The sequence below is a fragment of the Phoenix dactylifera genome, chromosome 12 (genome assembly GCF_051530095.1).
Source record: "Phoenix dactylifera cultivar Ajwa chromosome 12, Ajwa_hap1_PhDact_Kaust_v1.1, whole genome shotgun sequence".
Taxonomy (NCBI): domain Eukaryota; kingdom Viridiplantae; phylum Streptophyta; class Magnoliopsida; order Arecales; family Arecaceae; genus Phoenix; species Phoenix dactylifera.
Genome location: NC_143201.1, coordinates 15,802,418 through 15,823,238, shown reverse-complemented (window position 1 = coordinate 15,823,238; position 20,821 = coordinate 15,802,418). Strand labels below are relative to the sequence as shown.

Genomic DNA, 20,821 nt, shown 5'->3' with positions numbered 1-20,821 from the left:
CTAATCTAGTGTTTTTTTTTAAGGAAAATCTAATCTCGGGCATTTTTGAAAAAAACTTGTCAATTTGTTAATCTCTGGCTCATAATTTGTGTTTGGGAATTGTCTCTCATTTTTTTGTCCTAGAATCATACCATGCCTCAGAGAAACTTTGCCAATTTATTAGTTCTACAGAAGGATTGAATTGATTTCCTTCCAATCTAGAACCGACCCAAAACATATCCATATCCTATTTCCACCACAGTTCTTTGGACCAGTCTCGTATACAAAAATATGATAATATTTCATAAGGGATCGGATATGTATCACTAATTGCCCTGGTCTGAACCAAATCAACTTGAAATAAATATTGTATGTCTCGTATTCCTCTTTGAATTTATTAAATCAATTTGGTTCTAGTGATAAATTTTATGTAGTTAACTATTTATTTGTTCGGTTTTATTACAAGTCCTATTTGGTTGGCAACCAATCCTACATGGAATGGATTGCTTAACTGTTTTAGATATTTAGTTATTATGTTCTTATACAATATGCTTATGCTTATGAATTGAATTTCTCGTGTTCCAATCCCCAATCCAACTCAGGCTACCTGTAACAAAAAATTATAGGATATAAAATGTTCTCCAGCTTCAATATATGCTACCTTGATCCATGAAGTCAGTCCTCCAAGAAGGCATATTCAAAACTATTTCACCAATAAATCTATCTTTCAGCTTTGCTTTCTTGTTCCTTCTAACTGTTCACCCTAAGTTCTAAAGCCAAGTTTTAGCACAAATTGACCCTCTCTTGAAACCCTATGATTGATTGATTATTAATCCAGTAATCATTTCAAGGCAAATAAACAAGTGATCAAAGGACTAGCACGAGCAATGAAACAATTCCAAGAACTGACTGCAGTTCGGGATGTTACCTAGATTCGACGATTTTGGGGCAGCTGTTTGAGATTAAAATGTTACAGTTAATGAGTTTAAAAGTCAATGAAACCATGATCAAAGGATATCTTAAACACTTCAACAACTGTCTCCTTTTTGGCATGATGATCATTCCATCCTGAGAAATTGTTCGACTTATACCCAATCATCCTTGTGTTAATCAGTCTTGCTAGCCTCTTTCTCTTACCTGTGAGTTATAATTTTCATTTTTGCTCTTTTTCTTTGTGTAAATCTTCTTCTGTTGGAAATTGCGAGGTCCACAAAACCAAACCTTATTTCCTGATAGACTAAATCCATTGATCATCTGCTCAATCTGGCACGCCAGAGGCCAAATCGACCATAGTTTATTTTCCTAGAAAACATTTTTTGGTATGCCGGGTGGGACATCGTAAGATAGAATGCCAAAGAAACTCTAAGAAATAAGCCAATTGAAACTTCACGAGAGAATGATCATATGGAACTTGTTGACCCTTCAATTAATGATGCATCAGTATCATCTCAACCAGGATGATTTTATGGTCATTGACAAAAAATGGCAAGGAAAGGACTTGCAACTTATAGAAGTTTCTTGATCACAAGGCCATGAATGTAACCAAATTAGAAGATTTGGTTTTATAGAGAGAAGCATTAATTGAATTTCTTGTGCTTCTTAGCAACCAACTCTTGAAATCAATATAAATGAGATTAGGAGGCCTTCTCGACCTGTGCCCAAAAGGCAGAATTTTGATAGTTTTGATCTTGATGAGAAAGAGATCGATTATCCTGCGAGGGCATAACAAGACTTGTGAGAAACAAAGACTGCTAGAAAACAGGTCAAATATGGCTCTTAAACTGAAATTTGTTGTATGATATTCCACCCGCTGAAGGGTTGAATAAGGAACAAATGATTTAGTTATTACTTGAATTTATTGGGCATGCTCTCAGAAGGCTAGATTAGCCAGTTTTTAAACAGCCATATCCTAATAAATATTAAAGGATATATGAATATCCTAGGAACTATAAAATCCCTGACTTCACCAAGTTTACTAGCGATGGAAGTAGTCGATCATTGAGCATATTGCTCGATTGGCTGTTCGATATGGTGAACTTAGTGGATATAATTTTAGCAAGTTACAATTACTTCCTAGTTCATTAGCCGTGGCCACTTGTCAGTGGTATGTATATCCTTCAGTAAAACTTAATTTATACCTAGCAGGAAATGAAAGAAGAGTTCCATCTCAATTTTATAGGAATAACTCAGATATCTGTGTGGCTTCAGAGTAAATTATATCAATGACAGAGAATCTGCTTAAGATTTTATAGCCAAGTTTAAGAAATTCAGACAAAGATTTTGCTTAACTTTGGCTGAATGTGAGTCCTTGTAGATGCGCAAGCCAGGCTCAATTATAAGTTACAAGCTGGTTCAATTCAGTGACCTAGTTATCGACCGGTGCTTCTCGATATGAAGCATTGCTTCAGCAGGAAATGTGAAGGAAAAAAATGCATCATACGGGGCCTATTTTAAGGACAACTTGTGAGTTCGATTTTATCAAAGTCGACGCAGCAGAGGTAATAGGAAAAAGTCTTATAGCTGTGATGGTCTGTCAAGGGCCAAGTCTGATGCTATTGTAGCATCCTGGGAGAAAGAAATCTCTGTACAAATCCAGGCGATGTTATACTTTCGATATAACCAAGAGCAAATTAGGCATTCGACTATGTTTTAGATCATCAATTCATCTGCCTACCTAGAAACCACACAATACCCTACTGTAGAATAATTAGCAGGAAGAGAATATCCTGAGTGGCACAATTCATATATCCATTTGACTAACAATTGTGTCATCTTTGGAAATGTGATAGAGAGGGCAATATCCAGTGAGAATTATTGAAACTTTCTAAGGCCGAGAAAGATAAAGAAGTACTCGGAGTAGAGAGTGATCCATTCCCTAAGACTCTAGCAGTCAATATAGCATCAGTAAACCCTAACGACCTCAGGAACCCAATCCAAGAGGAGGGGAAGAATGAGGAACCTAAAAAAAAGGAAAACATGACATGACCAATTCATCTAGCAAGGCTTTTAGCAACATAAGAAAAGAAGCCAATTGTTCATGACTCATACAGGAATTGGCCATCATTTCAAGAGCATGAAGATCTAGTGATGCTGTATGGTCTCTGGGGATGATGATGTAGATCTAGATTAGGTAACCTCATTCATGGATAACCCAAGTTCTTAACAACACCCATCGCCCTTAAATTTGTATGAATGGATGAAGCTAGAAATAAAATGGGGCTGGAAAAGAAGGGTTTTTTTGTCAGGTGGCTGCTATTAAATTGGAAATTACTAGTTATTTTTCACAACACAAGACCTCATACGAAAAGGCTAGCCAAGAAGATAGTTGATGTCGGCCTACATCTGCACAAATTCTCACATACTCCTTCCATTCAAGCCCTAGCGTCCTCTCCAGGTTAAGGGTCAAAATATAATCAAATCTAATCACAAACTCCATGATCAACCCATGGTCAGCTCTAATGGACCCATAGTGCAATATCTCCTAGACCATATACGTCAAAGATTGGGTTTACTCTAATACAATTTGTCACTACTTAAAATCTCATATGAAAAGTCTAGCGAAGAAGGTATTATTTAGATTCTGACCCTGTATAAGTACCTAAGATCCGCCCAGTGCATAGCCGATGTGGAATTAAACATACGCCCGTACATATCCTTACATTATTGTTTGAAGGCTATCCTAGGACCAAATCAGTAGAAAGGAAGATCAAGATGCATGCAGAGAAAGCATACGTTATCGAAGAAGAATCCAGCAAGTTGGGTAAAGCTTTTGGGGGGAATTTGAAGAAAGCTACGGATGCCGACCCTTGTCCTACTTTTCTTGTGGAAGAGGATGATGAAGAAGAATTAGATGGAGGGAGTACCAGTCATGTAAGGCTGTAAAAAATCCTTCATGACCAACATGCATTTTGTCGTCTCACGAGGGCCGGGCCCGTGTAAATTGAAGAAGTACTACAAGGCCGGCAAGCTCCATTTCAAATATAGCCCACAGAAAGGCCATAAGTGTAGTTTATCTAGTCTGACTGATTGGAATCTTCATTAGGACCCAATAAAATTGTACTTAAAAAAAACCCCATGTAAATTTAGCAAAACATCTAAAGCCTTCGTATGTGAAACATATATTTGGATGGTTGATCAGTAACCGTGTATTGGTCGATAATGACTCCATATCTAATCTATTATCTTTTTCTGTTATTAAGAAATTAGGTAAAATACAAAGTTGACAATCAGTAAATTCACTGGAGAGGAAGAGACTATGGAAACAAAGTCACATTGAAAACCTTCTTTGTGGTTAATACGAAGGCCAGCTACGATGCATTTCTAGGTAAACGTTGAATCCATACTAATTACGTTATCATGTCTTCGGTTCATCAGTTCCTCATCTCTTATAATGGTGATGATATAGTAGTCTAGGTCGATAATAGGCCTTGTCATGTATTCATGTTATCGAGGCTTGACTATAGCGATAATGTAAAGCCAATTGCTATTTTCTTCGATGGCGACGATAAAGTTTTCAGTTCTGGTTATTCTTTTCATTATATTTTACTTCTAGGTCTGATTGTTGAAATCATGGCTATCATATTGAAGGGCCATTTCAATTATACAACTATCATGTGATCGATGAGTTAGTATGATACGGACACTGAATGTTTCTCAGACAATCAGGCTGAAAAGAGGAAGAGTCAAGTTATTATTGACTCAAATCTTAAGAGACTTGAACATCTACAAGACAAAACGAGAGCTAATTCGGAATGAATTAGTTTGGAATACCAACCGTAGACTTTGAGACGATGGATTTAGGGGGCACATACATTAACATTCTTGCACAGCTGCTGCAGATATGTACAACAGAGTTGGGAGTCCTCCATCACACCATTATCAAGTTTTATTTTGTTTTATTTTTTGAAACTGAGAAGGGCTATTCTCCACCCACCACTCCATACCCATCTCTCTTCACCCAAGCTCGGAAAACCAGGACCTAGGTATAAATCATAGTCAAAACAAACTTCCTATGCCTTTTAGAATCGAATGCTTCCCCCTTACCTAAAGTAGAAATGAATTATACCATCTAAACCAAGATTAGGTGGTATGACCACAAAAAATTTCAACCACCAATCTTATACCAAAGTTCAATACCACAATCTTAGGACAGTTGGACAGAAGAATCTATAGGAGTTTACAAGCCAGAATCCAAGATGGTACCTTGAGTGGCTAAGATAGGCGAATCAGACCACAGGAGCAGCTGCCATGCAGATTCTCCACAGGAGTTGTGGTCTCTTCAGAGAAACAGGTTTATAACCTTACAGAAAGTCTGGACCGGCTGCAAGAATTAATCATGGAAGACCTATGGAAGCCCACTAATTTCTAAGTTATCTTTGGTTAGCAAACCTGTGTTCCTCCCGAGGAAGCTTTGGAATGTTCTTTGGAAATAATAATATTGAGAGCCTGTTAGGATATTTCACAGAAATTATACTCCCAGCACAACCTGGATCTTCTAAAAGCCTGCCGAAATCCCATCTTGGACCTGGACTTACTAGTTTGTAAGCCCAAAAAAAAAAAAAATTATGAGGATTCTATTTACCTATCCGCAATTACCCATCCACAAGATTCGAGCTGAGAAAAGCGAGGGTGTTGGGTTGATACGAGACATGCTCAAACAAGACTTCTCAGTCCACGAATCCAGCAAAAAAACTCCATCCAAAATCCTGCTGGATTACCAAACCATTAAAACGGATCATTACCAAGAAAGAATGTGATTACAGCCATCATAACCATAGTTTGCGAAGAATGTGATTAAGCTGAAAGGCGATTACAACCTTCCACAGACAAGAATGGGTCATTGTCAAAATCATTAACCAAGCATCCGTTAAAATGCATATAATTCAAAAGGCAAATTGTAAATGCAAGCATCATGACTCAAGAAAGTAAAATTAACCAGAAACTGATCCATGAAGCAACATCTACTGCAGCAGGAAATTTGGAAGAGCACCAGCCAAACTGAAGATAAAAGTAGGCTCTACCATCATGGTTCCAAACTCAAGGAAACTATGAAACAGACATTATTAGGAAACAAAGTTGGATGTCTTAAAGCAGCATTGACAACAAAAGAAAAGATTGTCCTTGGAAGCATTTGACATGTCAGCTTCATTTAACCCATTTATTCTGCTTAGGACATTAAGTAAATCCAGGCATGAGCTCAAGGGCCCGGCAATAAGTATACCTCAGAGTTTAACCATAGTTTTGACTAAGAATGTATTAAATTTGACAATAAGCTGGCAAGATCAAATCCCTCCGCAAAACATGAATTGCTTGTGTTTGCAGTCTTGGAATCATTAAACCTGTATGACCAGTGATAGCATTAGTTTGGCATAAAAATTGGTTTTATATAAGGAAAGAAACCTCTACCGTACCTGCAGCTATAACACGTTATAACAAAACTGATAAAAACAAAAAATCATCCACAAAAATCAAAGACAATTGTAGTTTCTCTGCAGATCTAGTCGCTTTGGCAAAAATAGACATGAATTGACATACATCATATAGAAAAGGGAGCAAAAGAAAAAGCGACTGTTGAAAGGCTAAGATGCAGGATGAAAGCCTTATTCTTTCTGACAATGGAACTAGCATGTATCCAACAGGACTGTTATCAAAGCTAAACAAGACTTGCAAATTGTAATAAGTGATGTACTCAGAACACTTTAAATAGGCCACATATTCTTTCTGAGTAAACTCTTAGAGAAGTCAGATGTCAACGAAGACAATTTATGACCACGACGATGTTAGGGTGAAAAAATGAATCAAAAAACTACCAGCAGCATCTAACATATTGGAGATTTTAAAAAGCACTTGCCACTTGAACCAGAAAGCATAGAGAATATGATCCAAAACTTGAAGAATGAGATGTCCATTGGGGAAATGCGCCATGCAATAAAGGCACTAAATATTGTCGAAACCTGCAAGTTGCATCCAATGTCTATGGATCACTTTATGAATCAGATTAATTCATTAAAGTCTGACATAATCTTACAGCCAGCTGCCACCTACAATTCTTTGTGGCGATACTTCCCATGTAACTTGAAGATTGGAATAAAATCAACTATTCATTGATTATGCAGTTTGAACTCATGCAAGAAATCTAAAGACTGTGTATATTAAGGTGATATTTGCCCTCCGGAGGAATCACCCACTTTTCTAAGGCATGAGTTGAAAATAAACAAGACATTGATATAGCAAACACTAGATGCTAATTGTGAATACTGGCAAATAAAATCAATAAAAACAGAAGCCATATTCTGAAGCATTTTACATTAGTGTATTCCAACATCTACTGTGATTCCTTGAAATTAGAGAGACTAAGGGCCTCTCTAGTCCCTACTCGGGAATATCTACGTCAACATTACATGTATTTAGTATTACTGCATTTTCAATTACCTGACAGCTGTTTGTGAGTGCATTTGCAGTAAAAGGAAAAACATTGTTTGACTAGACATGACAGAAAAATTGTACTTTTGAATTTCATAATTTAATATTACATAACAATTTATAATAAATAATAGTTTATTATTATAATATAATTGCTATAACTAGTATTTGGCTAATGTGATGCATATGCAAGAAAGCATGAATGGTTAGGATTTATCCATACACTGAAGAGCGAGGATTCAAATGCCAAAGCCTCCCTCTTATGTTGTGGAGCAATTGTTCTTTTTTACTTTTCCACTTTTATCTTCCAATTCAATTAGATTCTAATAAGTCCCTTTACAAAGGAGCTTGAAAGGGGCAGTCCAGCAATGGAAGGTATAGAATGTATTACATATCTAATATTATATTATAGTGATGTGATACATTTTTATATTATTGTAGTGTACATTATATAATTATATTATCATAACATATATTAGATTATATATTATATGGGTCTTTTTTGTTGCATATTATTCCCACGATATTTCATATTTGTGAATTAATTGCTGCAAACTTCATACTTGCATATTAATCCCCGCAATCCTATAACCCATTGCACGTAAGTCCCTCAAATTAACTAAACTAGACCTGAGCTGAATATTCCTTATTCATTCGCTAACAGTGTTACTTTATCAACAAGTTTGATTTAATGACTGTTTTGCCTTACAGGATAGTTGAATAAACTTTTATTTCTTAGTAAAATAACCTCTTTACTTAGTCTAGGAGAACACTTTCAAAAAAAAAAAAACGAGTAGGAGATGAGGGAAAATCGAAACATTAGGAAAACAACCTAACTCCTTCAACCCTCTTGAAAGGTTTTCTTCATCATTTCCAAACTCTGGTAACCCTTAAGCACAAGTTGGTTCATAAATACTAGCAGAAACTAATATGCACAACAAAATAGATTGCAGGGATTAATATGCAAATATAAAGTTTTCAGGGATTAATATTCAATTACAAAAAAATATGGAGACAAATATGCAGAAAAACCCATTTTAACATGTTATATCACATATTGTATGATACCATTATTTTACTGATAGAACATAATTACATTTACAATTATTATATTATGTATCATATGATGAAAATGTTATAATATATAAAAATGATGATATTTTTATTATATTAATAGAAATATGGAAGTATCATATAATATATTAGTACATTATTATATATTATGACATGATATATTAATTTTCATACAATAAGAATAATATTATCGATTTGATATTATTGAAATATTAATTAATAATGTATATTACTATTGATAATAATACTATATACTATGCAAGGCAATTTTATTTATTATTATTATTATTATTTAACATTATAGCGAATAAATTCTTATCTCTTTGAAGCGACCATTCTGCACATACCGAAAAAACTATAATCTGAACTGCAGTCATCCTAGCATAGTTCAAAATACTGCATTTCTACTATGGATGCATATTTAAAAGATTTAAGGAACATACTGTATCAATATATTAAGCTTCCCTGAGAAGACATAGTTTAAATGGCACGGCATATTCAAGATGGATAAGATTGGTGCTCTTTTATTACTGAAACTGCAGCAACCTTTTCTCAGACATGAAAATTCTGAGGAACCAGAAAAATGGATATGGGGAAAGATAAGACAGCTAGTTAACCATGTGAATATGCTAACATGTCAGTTTCGTTTGTGCAGCCACCAAAGAAGAGGTTATTGTAACCACTCAATATCTAGAGCATCAGCGAAAAGAGAAAAAATTTCCAGTAAAACAATCAGCAGGAGTAATGCACACACTAGAAGGCTATAATTTGTACCTATCGCCAGAGTCAGAGAAAGCAGTTAAGCCAAAGCAGTGGGACATGGATGAAATGCAGTGCCACATGCAATCCACTGCCTTTTCCTGCCACGAGGAAGCATGCAGTCCGGCACCTTCTGCCATTGCTTGTCTGACATGTCATATGTAATTAGGCGGTTCATCCGCCTTGACCGCAGTGAGAGCATGAGCAACCCTCGATTGCCCAAGCATGTCATCCTCACGTGCTTACCATAAAACTCTAAGCACCAGATGTTTGGCATTCTGTCCACCTCCTTCCACAAGAGAGTCATTTTCTGTAACTCCCATATGCAGACACATGTGGCAGCATTCTTAGACAGCAAACCCACAAGCATAACCTGCCCCTTATGCTCTGCAAGTGTGTGGTCAGTTAGGTGCAGCGGTGATGGGATGATAAACTGCTTCCAAACACCAGTGGCCACATCATATGACAAAATGCCATCTGGTTCAGCACGCATAAAGTAGAGTGTGGTACCAATTGATACAGTTTGTGACCTAAAATTTAATGAAAGCGGGAGCTTGATGCTTGGTGGAACAATTCCAGGACGTGTCCAGCTGTTCTGTACCGAATCATAGATCTCATGATCACCATTACATCCCAACCATACTATTTTGTAGCCACTGCTGGCTGTATTCCCATTTAGTATCATCCCAACTGCCACTCGTGACCACACCCGGACAGACCTTGGTGGAAGTTCTCTGAAAGAGTCGGTTAGTGGGTTGCAAATATAAAAGTTCCTGTGGCCTATATCCAAGAAACAGACAAGACCACCAGCTGAGGCCACAGGAAGAATAATCATTTTTGCAGGCAGAAATGGGATGGAAGGGTGGTGCCATTTTCTCATAGAAGGATCATACATGGCTCCACTGTTCACATCTTCATGAGTTATTGTATAGAACCATGGATGCACACGAGGAACTTCAGCGAAGTGCTGGGAGAAGCTGTTTGAGGTCAATAAAGAGTTCCATTTTCGGCAAACAGAGCGAAAGCGAAAAAATGTGGCTATCGGAAGTCTTGCAATAACACCTTCATAAAGATCTTCAGGAAATTCTTTCCATATTTGTTGTTCCATCGCAGTTGAACTTGAAACAAGTGACTTTTCACGATTTTTTTCTCTTCGAGATCTCTTGCAAGGTGGAGATTTGTTAGTTTCCAACATCTTTAGGTACTCAGACTTCTCTCCCATTATAAGACCACAATAATCATCCTCCACTGAGCTGTTATCAAGATCAAGTAAATACCATCTGTTCAAAATCAGTGTTCAACAGATACTCAGATCAGTTATTTTGTTTCTTCCTATTGCAACAGTATATTAACTGATGATTGAATACCTATACAGCCAACTGTTACAAAAGTAAAAACTGATAAACATATGAAGAAGCATAAGTGCACCTAATATAGCTTTAGACTGTTTCTCATGACTCCGGGCCAAAACCAAGCTGTGCTCAAATATTTCAAATCAACAGGAAAAAAAAGAAACAATACATGGAGACTCCCAGATTAGTGAAGTACAGGATAATCATTATAGTAAACCAAAACAACAAGGAAAAAAGACAAAATTAATAGATAGTAACTATGCTGAGTTCCTGAAGTAAAGTGCTAAAGATGTAGTATAATCAATTGAATAAATTGATTGCATTCTGGCAAGAAAGCAAAAACATACATATACCATAAACAACCTCAGGAATCAATAACATCTATAACTTATTCAAGAAGATAAATGAAAAATAAAAATAGCACATATAAAGGCAAGTTTGTGAATTAAGACATTAGTCAATACAGATGCATAATGCCTTCATGCCTTCAAATGGTGAAAAAAGTTGCACCAAAGGATAATGTAAACAAAATCAACAACATAACTATCACAATAAGAGCAATAATAACAACAATGAAAACAACAACACCAACCGCAACGGCAACAATTAGTACGGTGACAATTCTAATGAAGATCTGAATGAAATCAACAGAAATATCTTCTGATGAACTTCCCAATAAGACATAATTATAATATCATTTTTTTTGTAGAATAATTAACCTCTGCTCTTATCTTTCAATATATGATTAGCTCAAGGTAGAGAAGGCAGACTTCTTAACTATGGCCTGCATTACATTTCATAAAACAACTCTAAATCAAAATAATAATCCATATTTCCAGAATCCTTAGTTCTATCAATCTGTGTAATATGAAATTTTTAGTTACTTCTGTATCATTGCTTGGAAGGTATGGATCAGAACATAACATTAATCAGACTTTGCACACCATCCAAAATAGGTTAAGTACATGCTATAATAGACTTGATTTGTTTACAGGTGGTGAAACACCCAAAATGATGGACAAGAAATACAGAGTATTGGGAGAACAAGTATTAAACTTCTGAAGATTTCACCAGATAATTACAAGGAAGAGCTATACAGTCTTTAAGCCTTGGACATCAATAGGCAGTCAGAGAAAATACTACTTGAGAGGCTGATGAAAAAAGTAGAATTAAGAGATTGATAGAGATTATTATCTATTGCAAATGCTGTGTCATAGCATCTCATTTTACCCACATTCATAAATCATTACATGAGTCTTTGTACTAATCCTATAGTGGATAACACATACAAATCTAAAAAAAAGGAATCTTGATCATTAACGAATGTCAGCAGTGTTGCCTAGACTTTAAAGACTAGGATGCTTTTAATCTTAGAAATTATGTGACAGTCCACAGTTAAAGACCCAGACATTCATAGTACAGGAATTCTGCATCTAGAATTAGTTTTAAGGATAACAAATACCCACTAAGCTAAAGTACTTACTTCACAAATATCGCATGCTTATATGCATTTTGGCCATATTCCATTTATTTTTCTTTAATATCAAAATGTAGGAGCAATAATTTCATGGAAAAATTTTTCTTAAACTTCTCTGTGAAACAACTTAAAACAATCTATCTCAGAATTTCTAGTTGGCTACAACAAAGGTTACCAAAATGTCGATAATGCTATCCATTTTAACTTTCCACCAAAGAACATATTAAGTTGTGTGTCAGCTGTCGCCAAATAGATCAAAAACCTTAATGCTATTTGCTCGAGAGGACTTGAACCCAATATTCCGTTGTGCCAGCAAAATAATATTTGCCACTGCAACAAAAAAATAGCTGCATATCTATTACTTAAAGGATGTAAACAATTTATGCGACTAGGAAAAGTAGAAGAGAAAAGAAATAACAAACATAAGGGTTCTTGAGAATCTGAAAGAAGAATACTATAAAAGGAACCGTTTGAACAAAAAAAAAAAAAACAAATGAAATTCTTGTGCAAAAACTATTATAACAACTTAGAAATATTATTGTCCAACCAATGAAATTCTTGTAACTCCCAACAGTGACACCAGCACAACATCAAGCAAGTGTTCCAGAAACCTACCATGCTAACTTCTCACAAACGAGGGCAACTAAAAAGAAGGATGCTGTAAGATGTTAAAACAAATACAAAGCCAGTAAGCTGCAAGATAATAGATCTCAGCAGCCAAAAATATAATTACCAACGATCCACTAGCAAACTAAGAGTCACCTTCTCTTTGGTACGGGCCGGTACGTACCGGTCCGGCCTGGAACCGGTATCAGATCAGTGTGGAATCCGGTACCGGTAACTTATCGTTGGAGAACCCGTAGAAAACAAGTACAGACCGGTACGGGATCGGTATGGAACCAGTACGTACCGGTCCGGGCCGCTACCGGTACGCCGACCGGTACCGGTACGTCGGACCTTGCAATGAGGCATATCCATGTGATGAGAATAGAGCCATTCCCCTTAGTGTGCTGCACCCACAAGCACTTGATGCAGCCATGCAGGCCCCACACGATCAAAAGAGGTGTGATCTAGACATCTGTAGACATGACCTATCTCAAATGCCGCAGCCATCAATTGATGATGTCATTAAACCAAAATCTAAATTCTCATTTAAAAGGCAAAACCTAATCTTATAATCCTACGACTCATGGTGGAGCTCAAACCCCGTGTATGTACATACATACATCTAATCCTACATCCTAAACCTAAACTCTCATTAAAAAGAACTATATTATATAATGATAATACTTGTGGTGGACCTCCAATCATACATAAATACCTAGATACATGAATACAAATGTGTACACATGCATACATAAATATAGACAGATATAGATATATGGATGTTATATACATAAGTATGTACCTACATGCATATAGAAAAAGTACATAAAAAAGGGAGTGCTTAATAGACCAGCTCCAAAAAGTCAAGATTGATGGGGTCACAGTGATCCTTAGCAATATTATCTGTATTGAATATAACTAAACAAAGCTAATAACAGACACTTTCAAACCACTATAAGACATCAAAACTGATCTTATTAATTGTAATGAATTATCCTGTGATTTGAAATTAAAAGTAATAAGATATCATGTTCCGAGGAAGTTGATCCATATGGGCACTTATACATTCAGATATAAATGCACTAGATTGCACAAAAAAAATGTTTTTGTCAGCCAGTAAAGGGTTTTCCAAGATAAAAGAAGGGTCCATGGGGCACTTAATTGTTGTCATAATAGATCCAAAAAATTGCCTCAGGTCAACTTCAGTATCATATTGCTCTAATGAATAACTAAAAAAATAGATTTATGGGGGATAGGAAAAAAAGGGACTAATCATAAATAAAACATCTATCATTCAGAGGTTCGCTAAAAATTTCCCAGTTGATGGGTTTCTTTGTATATGTTGTACAAAAAGAGGAGGACTTGATGACTATTTGTTTGCTAGAACAAGAAATGAAAATTGTAATTATTGCATTAGTAAAATCCTATGTGCATATGCATTTAAAAGATAAATACAATTTTAACTAAGTAGAGGCAAACTATAAGAAAAAGTCGCACTAACTAAAAAAATGAAACTAATCATGTGATATACCAACAAAAATATAAAAACATGCACCTGATGTGTTTTAAATTATTTTGGAGCTATTCTAAAAAATGGTTGCGCCTTATCATAATGTTACGTGATACTATGGTGATGCATTGCATTATCACTAATAGAATTCTTAGCTACAAAAGTTCATAGCAGTTGAGTGCAGATTTCAAATAAAGACCCAAAATCCAATCAGGTTGGGCCTTCTAACTTGTCGAATTGGAACCACCACCATAAGGTTCGAATGGACCAAATTGCACCGAACAAAAGGTGGTTAATGGGTCAGATGGGGTAAAATTCTTACATCAAATGGACGCACACGCACGCACACATGTCCAGGTCTAGCTTCTACAATTTGGAAAGGACCTAAAAGGGGAGATCCAACCCAGACAAAATAGAATATGAGTTCAGTTAGGCATCAATTGCACATAATCAAATCTAGACCAAGTGGTTCCATTTGGACCCAACAGACACTAGTTTTAGAACTTGATCTATTATAGACAATGATCTAAACTAAAAGTGAATGTCTCAGATTTGGATTGAATTCTTGGATTTGTGGTCATCCAGAGCCGACCTGAACCTCTTCCAGTCCTACAATCACAGTGCCATGAAATTTAAATTTTTTCCAAGGAAATTCTAGCATAGATCTGAAGCATTCTCATAGAACCATGACCTGCAACGAATATGTGACACTCCACCAATTGAAGGGATTGCAGAATTGTTCAATGATTCCTCGTTGATGGGATCAAAACTCCATCAAGGACCTTTCATTCTTGATAAGCACACCCCCATTTTTTTCATATCCACTGCACTAGATGTATTGCCTTTTAGCTGCTATTATCCTCTTTTCCTTTTGAAACATCAAAGGTTAAATATTATGGACCGCTAATAGGTTGACAAAGATAAGTTGAATTCGGAATCTATTGTTAACAATATAATCTGTATTCACATTAATTGCTATATCCACTGAAAAACTGTTATAGATGGAGGGAAAATAATGATGTTTATTGGGCACAAAGGAGGATTCCATATCCAGCAATTAATCCTTAATAAACCCTTTCTGTCAGCTAATTAAGAGTTCCCATATAAAACTTGAGGAGTGGAAAAAATATTTATCAATTTGTGTAGAGGCATTCTAGATAAATCCATGTGGTAGATGAAAAATGGTATGACAAGCATAGTTGTTTTTGCTTATATGTAGGATCAATGCCGTCGATCCTCCACTCTCTATCTTGACATCTGACGCTATCTTAGTTCCTTTGCTCAAGTTTTCCCTTAAATTTGCCACGTGCATAGCTGGACTTTATCCAATACACTATCCAAGACCACTGAACCCAATCAATAAAATGGGCATAAATCATTATTTGAAGTTTTTCATGAAGCTCTGAACCAGATGTTCCAATTTTATCATAAATTCATACGAAAATGGGATCAGTTACAAAGCATCAGCCAGCATTGACAAAAGATGCCAAATGTAATGTAAATGTGCTATGTAGGTTATTTATTCTAGTTATTTGCCTTTATTCATTCGTTTGGATGTTAGGAAGCATTTTCTATAGAATTCAGTTGAAGTTTGCAGCTTCTGAGAAAATTGGGAACATTCTGACATAAGATTCTATTAGAGGAAATATACTTTATTTGACAAAGCTTTCTCCATCTTAAATCTCTAACTTCCTCGAAAGTTTTGCTAACATATGTTTTATTGCCAATAACATAGTATCTTCTAAACATGACTTTTGAATTGTTTCGATGCACAACCCAAAAAACAATACAACTAAAGGTCCTAAAAGATATAATGATATATGATAGTTTGAAATAATGTCTCATTCATTATTCCCGATTTATCTTAAGGGAGTTAATTTTCAGCCCCTATTTTGACTGCAATTTAACAATCAGAGCCTGTTGGCCATAAATGTACTTTCAAATCCCCATTCATCTTTTATTCCCTGGCCAATGCAGAAAACAAGGTATAAGTGTGTAGAAAGCAGGCACAAGTATGTATAAAATAGGCACAAGTGCGGACAAAACAAGGCTAAGTCTGTATAGTTATTTGCTATGGACAAGTGAAATTATTGACTGCAAATGCCAAAGCTAACCTCATTTGGCTCAGCTGAAACCAAGTCTTTAAGCCATGACCAAATTAAATTCTAGATTTTAATGGAAATATGCGAGCTAAAATGCAAACATAATAACTCTAGCATATTGAAACTTGCTTAACACCCCAGGATTTATTTCTAAACGTTATGCCTTTCTTAACTGCATCAATTACATCATCAATTGCCTAAGGTAGATGACTTTCAAGGTCAAGCATATTACTTAAATTGGGTTTGAAAGATTATCATCATTTTTTTAACTTTTCTTACAACATTGTCTTCCATGAATTTTTTCATACTATGAACAATTGCACCTTTAAATTTGATTCCACAATTATTGGTGTAAATTGTAAACAATTGAGAGTTTGAGACTTCTCCATCCATTGCACACTTGTTTTTCATAGAATAAGCTAACTGAAATAATCAAGTTTCCACCATTATTTTATCATATCTTAAATATCACCATCCATTTTGATTCTTTGCAACATGTTTCCATCTATCCAAATTGCATGTGGTATGTAAGTAAATTCATTGAAAGCATTTTTCTGAAAGTCCTCATTCAATAACAATCATTATAAACTTCCTTATCTCCACTATTCCACCAAAATCATACAAACCTCTTCCATCCTCACATCACTGTTAAAATAATGACCAGCCAGCACTTGCCTATTGCATTATGGCTCATGTAAGTTGTGATGTGTCTGTATGGGTCTTAGACGTAATGGGGGCTCATCATATCATCAAATTGCATATTGTACATACACTTGTTACATATCCAAGTGCAAAGGATAAATTGTTTGAGGTGAAAGAAAGAAGTTTCTCATTTCTTTTAACACCACGAATTTTCATTGGGATCGTTAGTTTAAATTTCTCTCAAAAATTTAGCTATTCTCAATATTTGAAAAAGAATCTAGGTGACAGATGGGCCTTTAGGGGGGCACCCAGAGCCTGGGTGCTTAATGAGTGCCTAGGTGGACACCTTGAGGAAAAGGAAATCCAAAATATAAGTTTAAAATATAAAAATAACATGAAGAGAGTTCCAAAAAGAAAGCTAGATCTTATAAATGAAACATAACTTATTATATAAAAACTTGCAAGCTATGGCAACTATCAACTTGGAGATACCCTATAGTAATTTATAAATCAATCATCCTCTCATTTGAACACAACAGAACCTGATAAGGCATCCAGACAGCTGCACCTAGCAGACCATCAAGATGGCCAAGATAGCTGCTTTTTGCAACATTGGCTTTTCTTTCCCATTGAAAGAGACATGGTTTGCTGGAGCCAGAGGATAGCTCAGTAACATCCAATAATTCAAGTATTAATGAAGGAAAGCTATGAAATATCTTCTTGCATACCTTTTGGTGGGAGATATGAAAGGAGAGGAAGAGAAGAGTTTCTGCAAAGATAGATTCCAACACAATGACAAGTGACACCAAGAACAAAGCATGCTCATGATTATGAAAGGCAATGGAATGCATAATTTTAATAAAGAAAATTTGTCAGGAGCCTCTTTTTTTGGGTACTTTCTTCTTTCCCCGCTTATCACCAGTTAAGTGGTTTGGTTGAAACCACTACCTTCCTACTTATTCTTTATCATCTTGGTCATTTTTACATTTTCTTCTAATAATAATAGAGACAAAACATCAGGGAGTTCTCAATAGCAATATACTGTCAATAACTATAAGCCCTTACCTTGGTATACTTGTTACTGATGCATTCAGTTGCTCATTTCAAAGCAGAGGCCCTCAAAGTATGCTTATGTAAAATATTATACTACATGGATGTCAATCCAGAACCTACGAAGTTGTAATCAAGTAAGGTAAAAAAAAATAATCACACAAAAGTGGAGTTCGAAAAAAAAAAACTTCAAAAAAATTATGCAGAGTGGAGGATCATTACACATTAAGGGACGAGCCTCATAAATGTGAAAGGAAATTAATGATGCTGCATTAAAGTATGCCAACCAATCATGAATTTGTACCGCATTAGCATGACAAATATGCGCATCTTTGGTTCAGCAAATGGTCAACCATGCTACACTATTTGAACATCACAAAGAATCGTGAAGAACAAGAGCTTCAGCATTTAAATAACAAAAAAAAGCTGGGCAATGCATCTAATTAACTTATTCTTTGTGATATCAACTTACAATACAAAAAAAAAAAAAAAAGTTATATTATCCTTCAGATCAACTGACAACTTCCCCTGTGAATGTCAGCAGTTGATACAACACGCATACATCAAACTCATGGAGTTGACCACACTACAATGAGCACATGTCAAAGAAAAAGCTTCTTATGACATGAGCAACAGGTGCAGAAATCATCTAGAAAGTTCCCTTACAACAGTAAGTCAAAAATTTGAGAGGGCCTGTTATGTTTGAATTTTCTTTTTCTTTTTTTTTCTTTTTTTCTTTTTTTTTTTTGGGGGGGGGGGGGGGGGGGGGGGGGGGGGGGGGGGTGCATATCAAAATGCAAAAATTTTCCTACAGAATTCGAGAACAATTTTACAGCAGTAATCTATAAACTATCAGAATTTGATAGCTTCAGAATCATGAAGAGCAAAGAGCTAAATGAACCTAGAATCAACTAAACAGTATGATCAAAACAAATATACTCAAAACCTCCAATAAATCTTAATATTTAAAAGATGGTGCCTCTAAAAAAATAATTTTTCTAATTCACAAAATCGGGAGACAAAATCCGTGAAGAATAAGAACAATAAGAAGAGAAAGACAAATCTGAAATCAAACACTTATCCAGACAATAAAACAGAAAGATGCCGCAATCATGCAACAAAATGCCCCAACAAACAGGCGGAGACCGCAAGAAGCCCTCAAATTTCAAAGACCGGATGGAAAATTTCCACAGTCAAATATACCCAAACAAAATAAATCCCTTCAAGTTCTCCACTTTCTTCAAGATAACCGAAACCTAAGCAACTTTTCCATTCCCAAACCAGAATATAGTACACAAACTACTTCACTAAGAATCCACTCTTCGTCCTTCCCCCCAAAACCAAACGGAGAAACCCCCGAGAAACGTCCTCCCATCAACCCAAGCATCCATCACAAAATGAGAACAAATCGATCAAAACTCAAAAGATAGAAAGAGAGAAGAGGGGGCATGCCTTGGATTGAGGTGGGGATGATCGGGACAGAACGAGCCGTAGAGCTCCCAAAGCTCCTGGATCTGGCCGACGAGTTGCCTCAGCACCGCCACTCCTTCCATTCCCCGCCGACGCCGCCGCGTCGCCGCCGGCCAGCTCCGCCACCCCCCTTCCGCCCCCTCTCTCGCCTCTCCCTGCGTGGCCTCTATAGCTCTAACTCCTAAGACCCCACCTTTTCCCACGTCAGCGTGCTCTCCAATTAGGGCTCCGTGGTTGCCTTTATTTGCCCAATATGCCACTAAGATTCCCCTCTCTCGGAAACCGGCGAGGTTGAAGTAGGAGTTATCCTAAAACCTTTTTTTTTGCTGAGAGTTATCCTAAAACCTTTCGCATATTAAATTCTGTGCGTGTATAATTTGAAGGGGGATAAAGTCGCCTGGAGTTTTTTTTTTTTAAGGATGAATAAGAAAAAGGGAACAATTCCAGTCAAACTTTCTTATCTCTGGAATAACTATTTCAAGGGAGACTGGAATAACTTTATTTCCGGCATAAAACCCTCTTTAGTTTCCTTTCTATTTTATTATTTTATATAAATAAAAATACTTTAGACCCTGCTTTAACTCAGAATCGAATGTATTTTATTGTTTTTATTATTTTCTTGAATTATTTCTATTTTGAGCAAAGTAACAATATTCTGAGAAAATAATGAAAATATTGTAATTTTGATCGGTAAAATTTAGGGGTGGCAATTGAGTCGGGTCAGGCATAAACAGGTCGGATCAAATACAGGTCGGGTCAGAAAACTATAAATCTGAACTCGACCTGTTTATTAAACGGGTCAGGAATTACAAACCTGAACCTGACCTGTTTATTAAACAGGTAACCCGACCCGACCCGTTTAACCTGTTTAATAAACAGGTAACCTGTTTACCCAACCCGACCCGACCTGTTTAACCTGTTTGCCCAACCTGACCCGTTTAACCTGTTTAGACCTGTTTAATCTGTCCAACCCAACCTGTTTAACCTGCCCAATCCGATCTGTTTAGACCCGTTTAACCTATTTAGACCCGTTTAACCTGTTTAACCCGTTTAACCTATTTAGACCTGTTTAACCTGCCCAACAGTTAAACGGGTTAAACGGTTTAAACGGATCAGACATCTAAAACCCGTATCCGACCCAATTAATAAACAGGTTAAACGGGTCGACCTGTTTACGACCCGAACCTGTTTAGGCCAAATCCAAACCTGTTTATGGCGGGTCGAACACGGGTCGAGTTGGCGGGTCGGGTCATATTTTGCCACCCCTAGTAAAATTAAAAATGAGCAAGAAAATTCTGTATAGATATTTCAAAAATGGGCCATACCATTTTCGGGTATAATGCACATTAATTTGATGGGACAAAACGCTGAAATTATA

General features: G+C 36.2%; 1 protein-coding gene across 4 annotated transcripts; it reads right to left on the bottom strand.

Annotated features, from left to right (window-relative positions):
- Positions 1 to 5,818: 5,818 nt before the first annotated feature.
- Positions 5,819 to 19,658, bottom strand: LOC103715715 (F-box only protein 6). Of its 4 annotated transcripts, XM_088708598.2 has the most exons (4): positions 19,426 to 19,599; positions 10,663 to 10,709; positions 9,250 to 10,514; positions 5,819 to 6,317 (listed from the first exon to the last, which is right to left on the bottom strand). In XM_088708598.2, exon 3 carries the CDS (start codon positions 10,454 to 10,456, stop codon positions 9,275 to 9,277), a length of 1,182 nt encoding a protein of 393 aa, XP_088564724.1. In that variant the 5' UTR covers positions 10,457 to 10,514; positions 10,663 to 10,709; positions 19,426 to 19,599; the 3' UTR covers positions 5,819 to 6,317; positions 9,250 to 9,274. The 4 variants fall into 4 exon arrangements, with proteins under 4 accessions (XP_088564724.1, XP_008801672.1, XP_008801671.1 ...); XM_008803450.6 differs by lacking the exon at positions 10,663 to 10,709 and having other exon boundaries at positions 9,250 to 10,487; positions 19,426 to 19,658; XM_008803449.6 differs by lacking the exon at positions 10,663 to 10,709 and having other exon boundaries at positions 19,426 to 19,649.
- Between the last annotated feature and the right edge of the window lie 1,163 nt (positions 19,659 to 20,821).

Coding starts and splice junctions, on each gene's coding strand:
- LOC103715715 (XM_008803449.6), bottom strand. CDS start 19,526: ATGGAAGGAGTGGCGGTGCTGAGGCAACTCGTCGGCCAGATCCAGGAG. Junction 10,515..19,425: donor CATCCCCACCTCAATCCAAG/GCATGCCCCCTC, acceptor GATTTTGAACAG/ATGGTATTTACTTGATCTTG.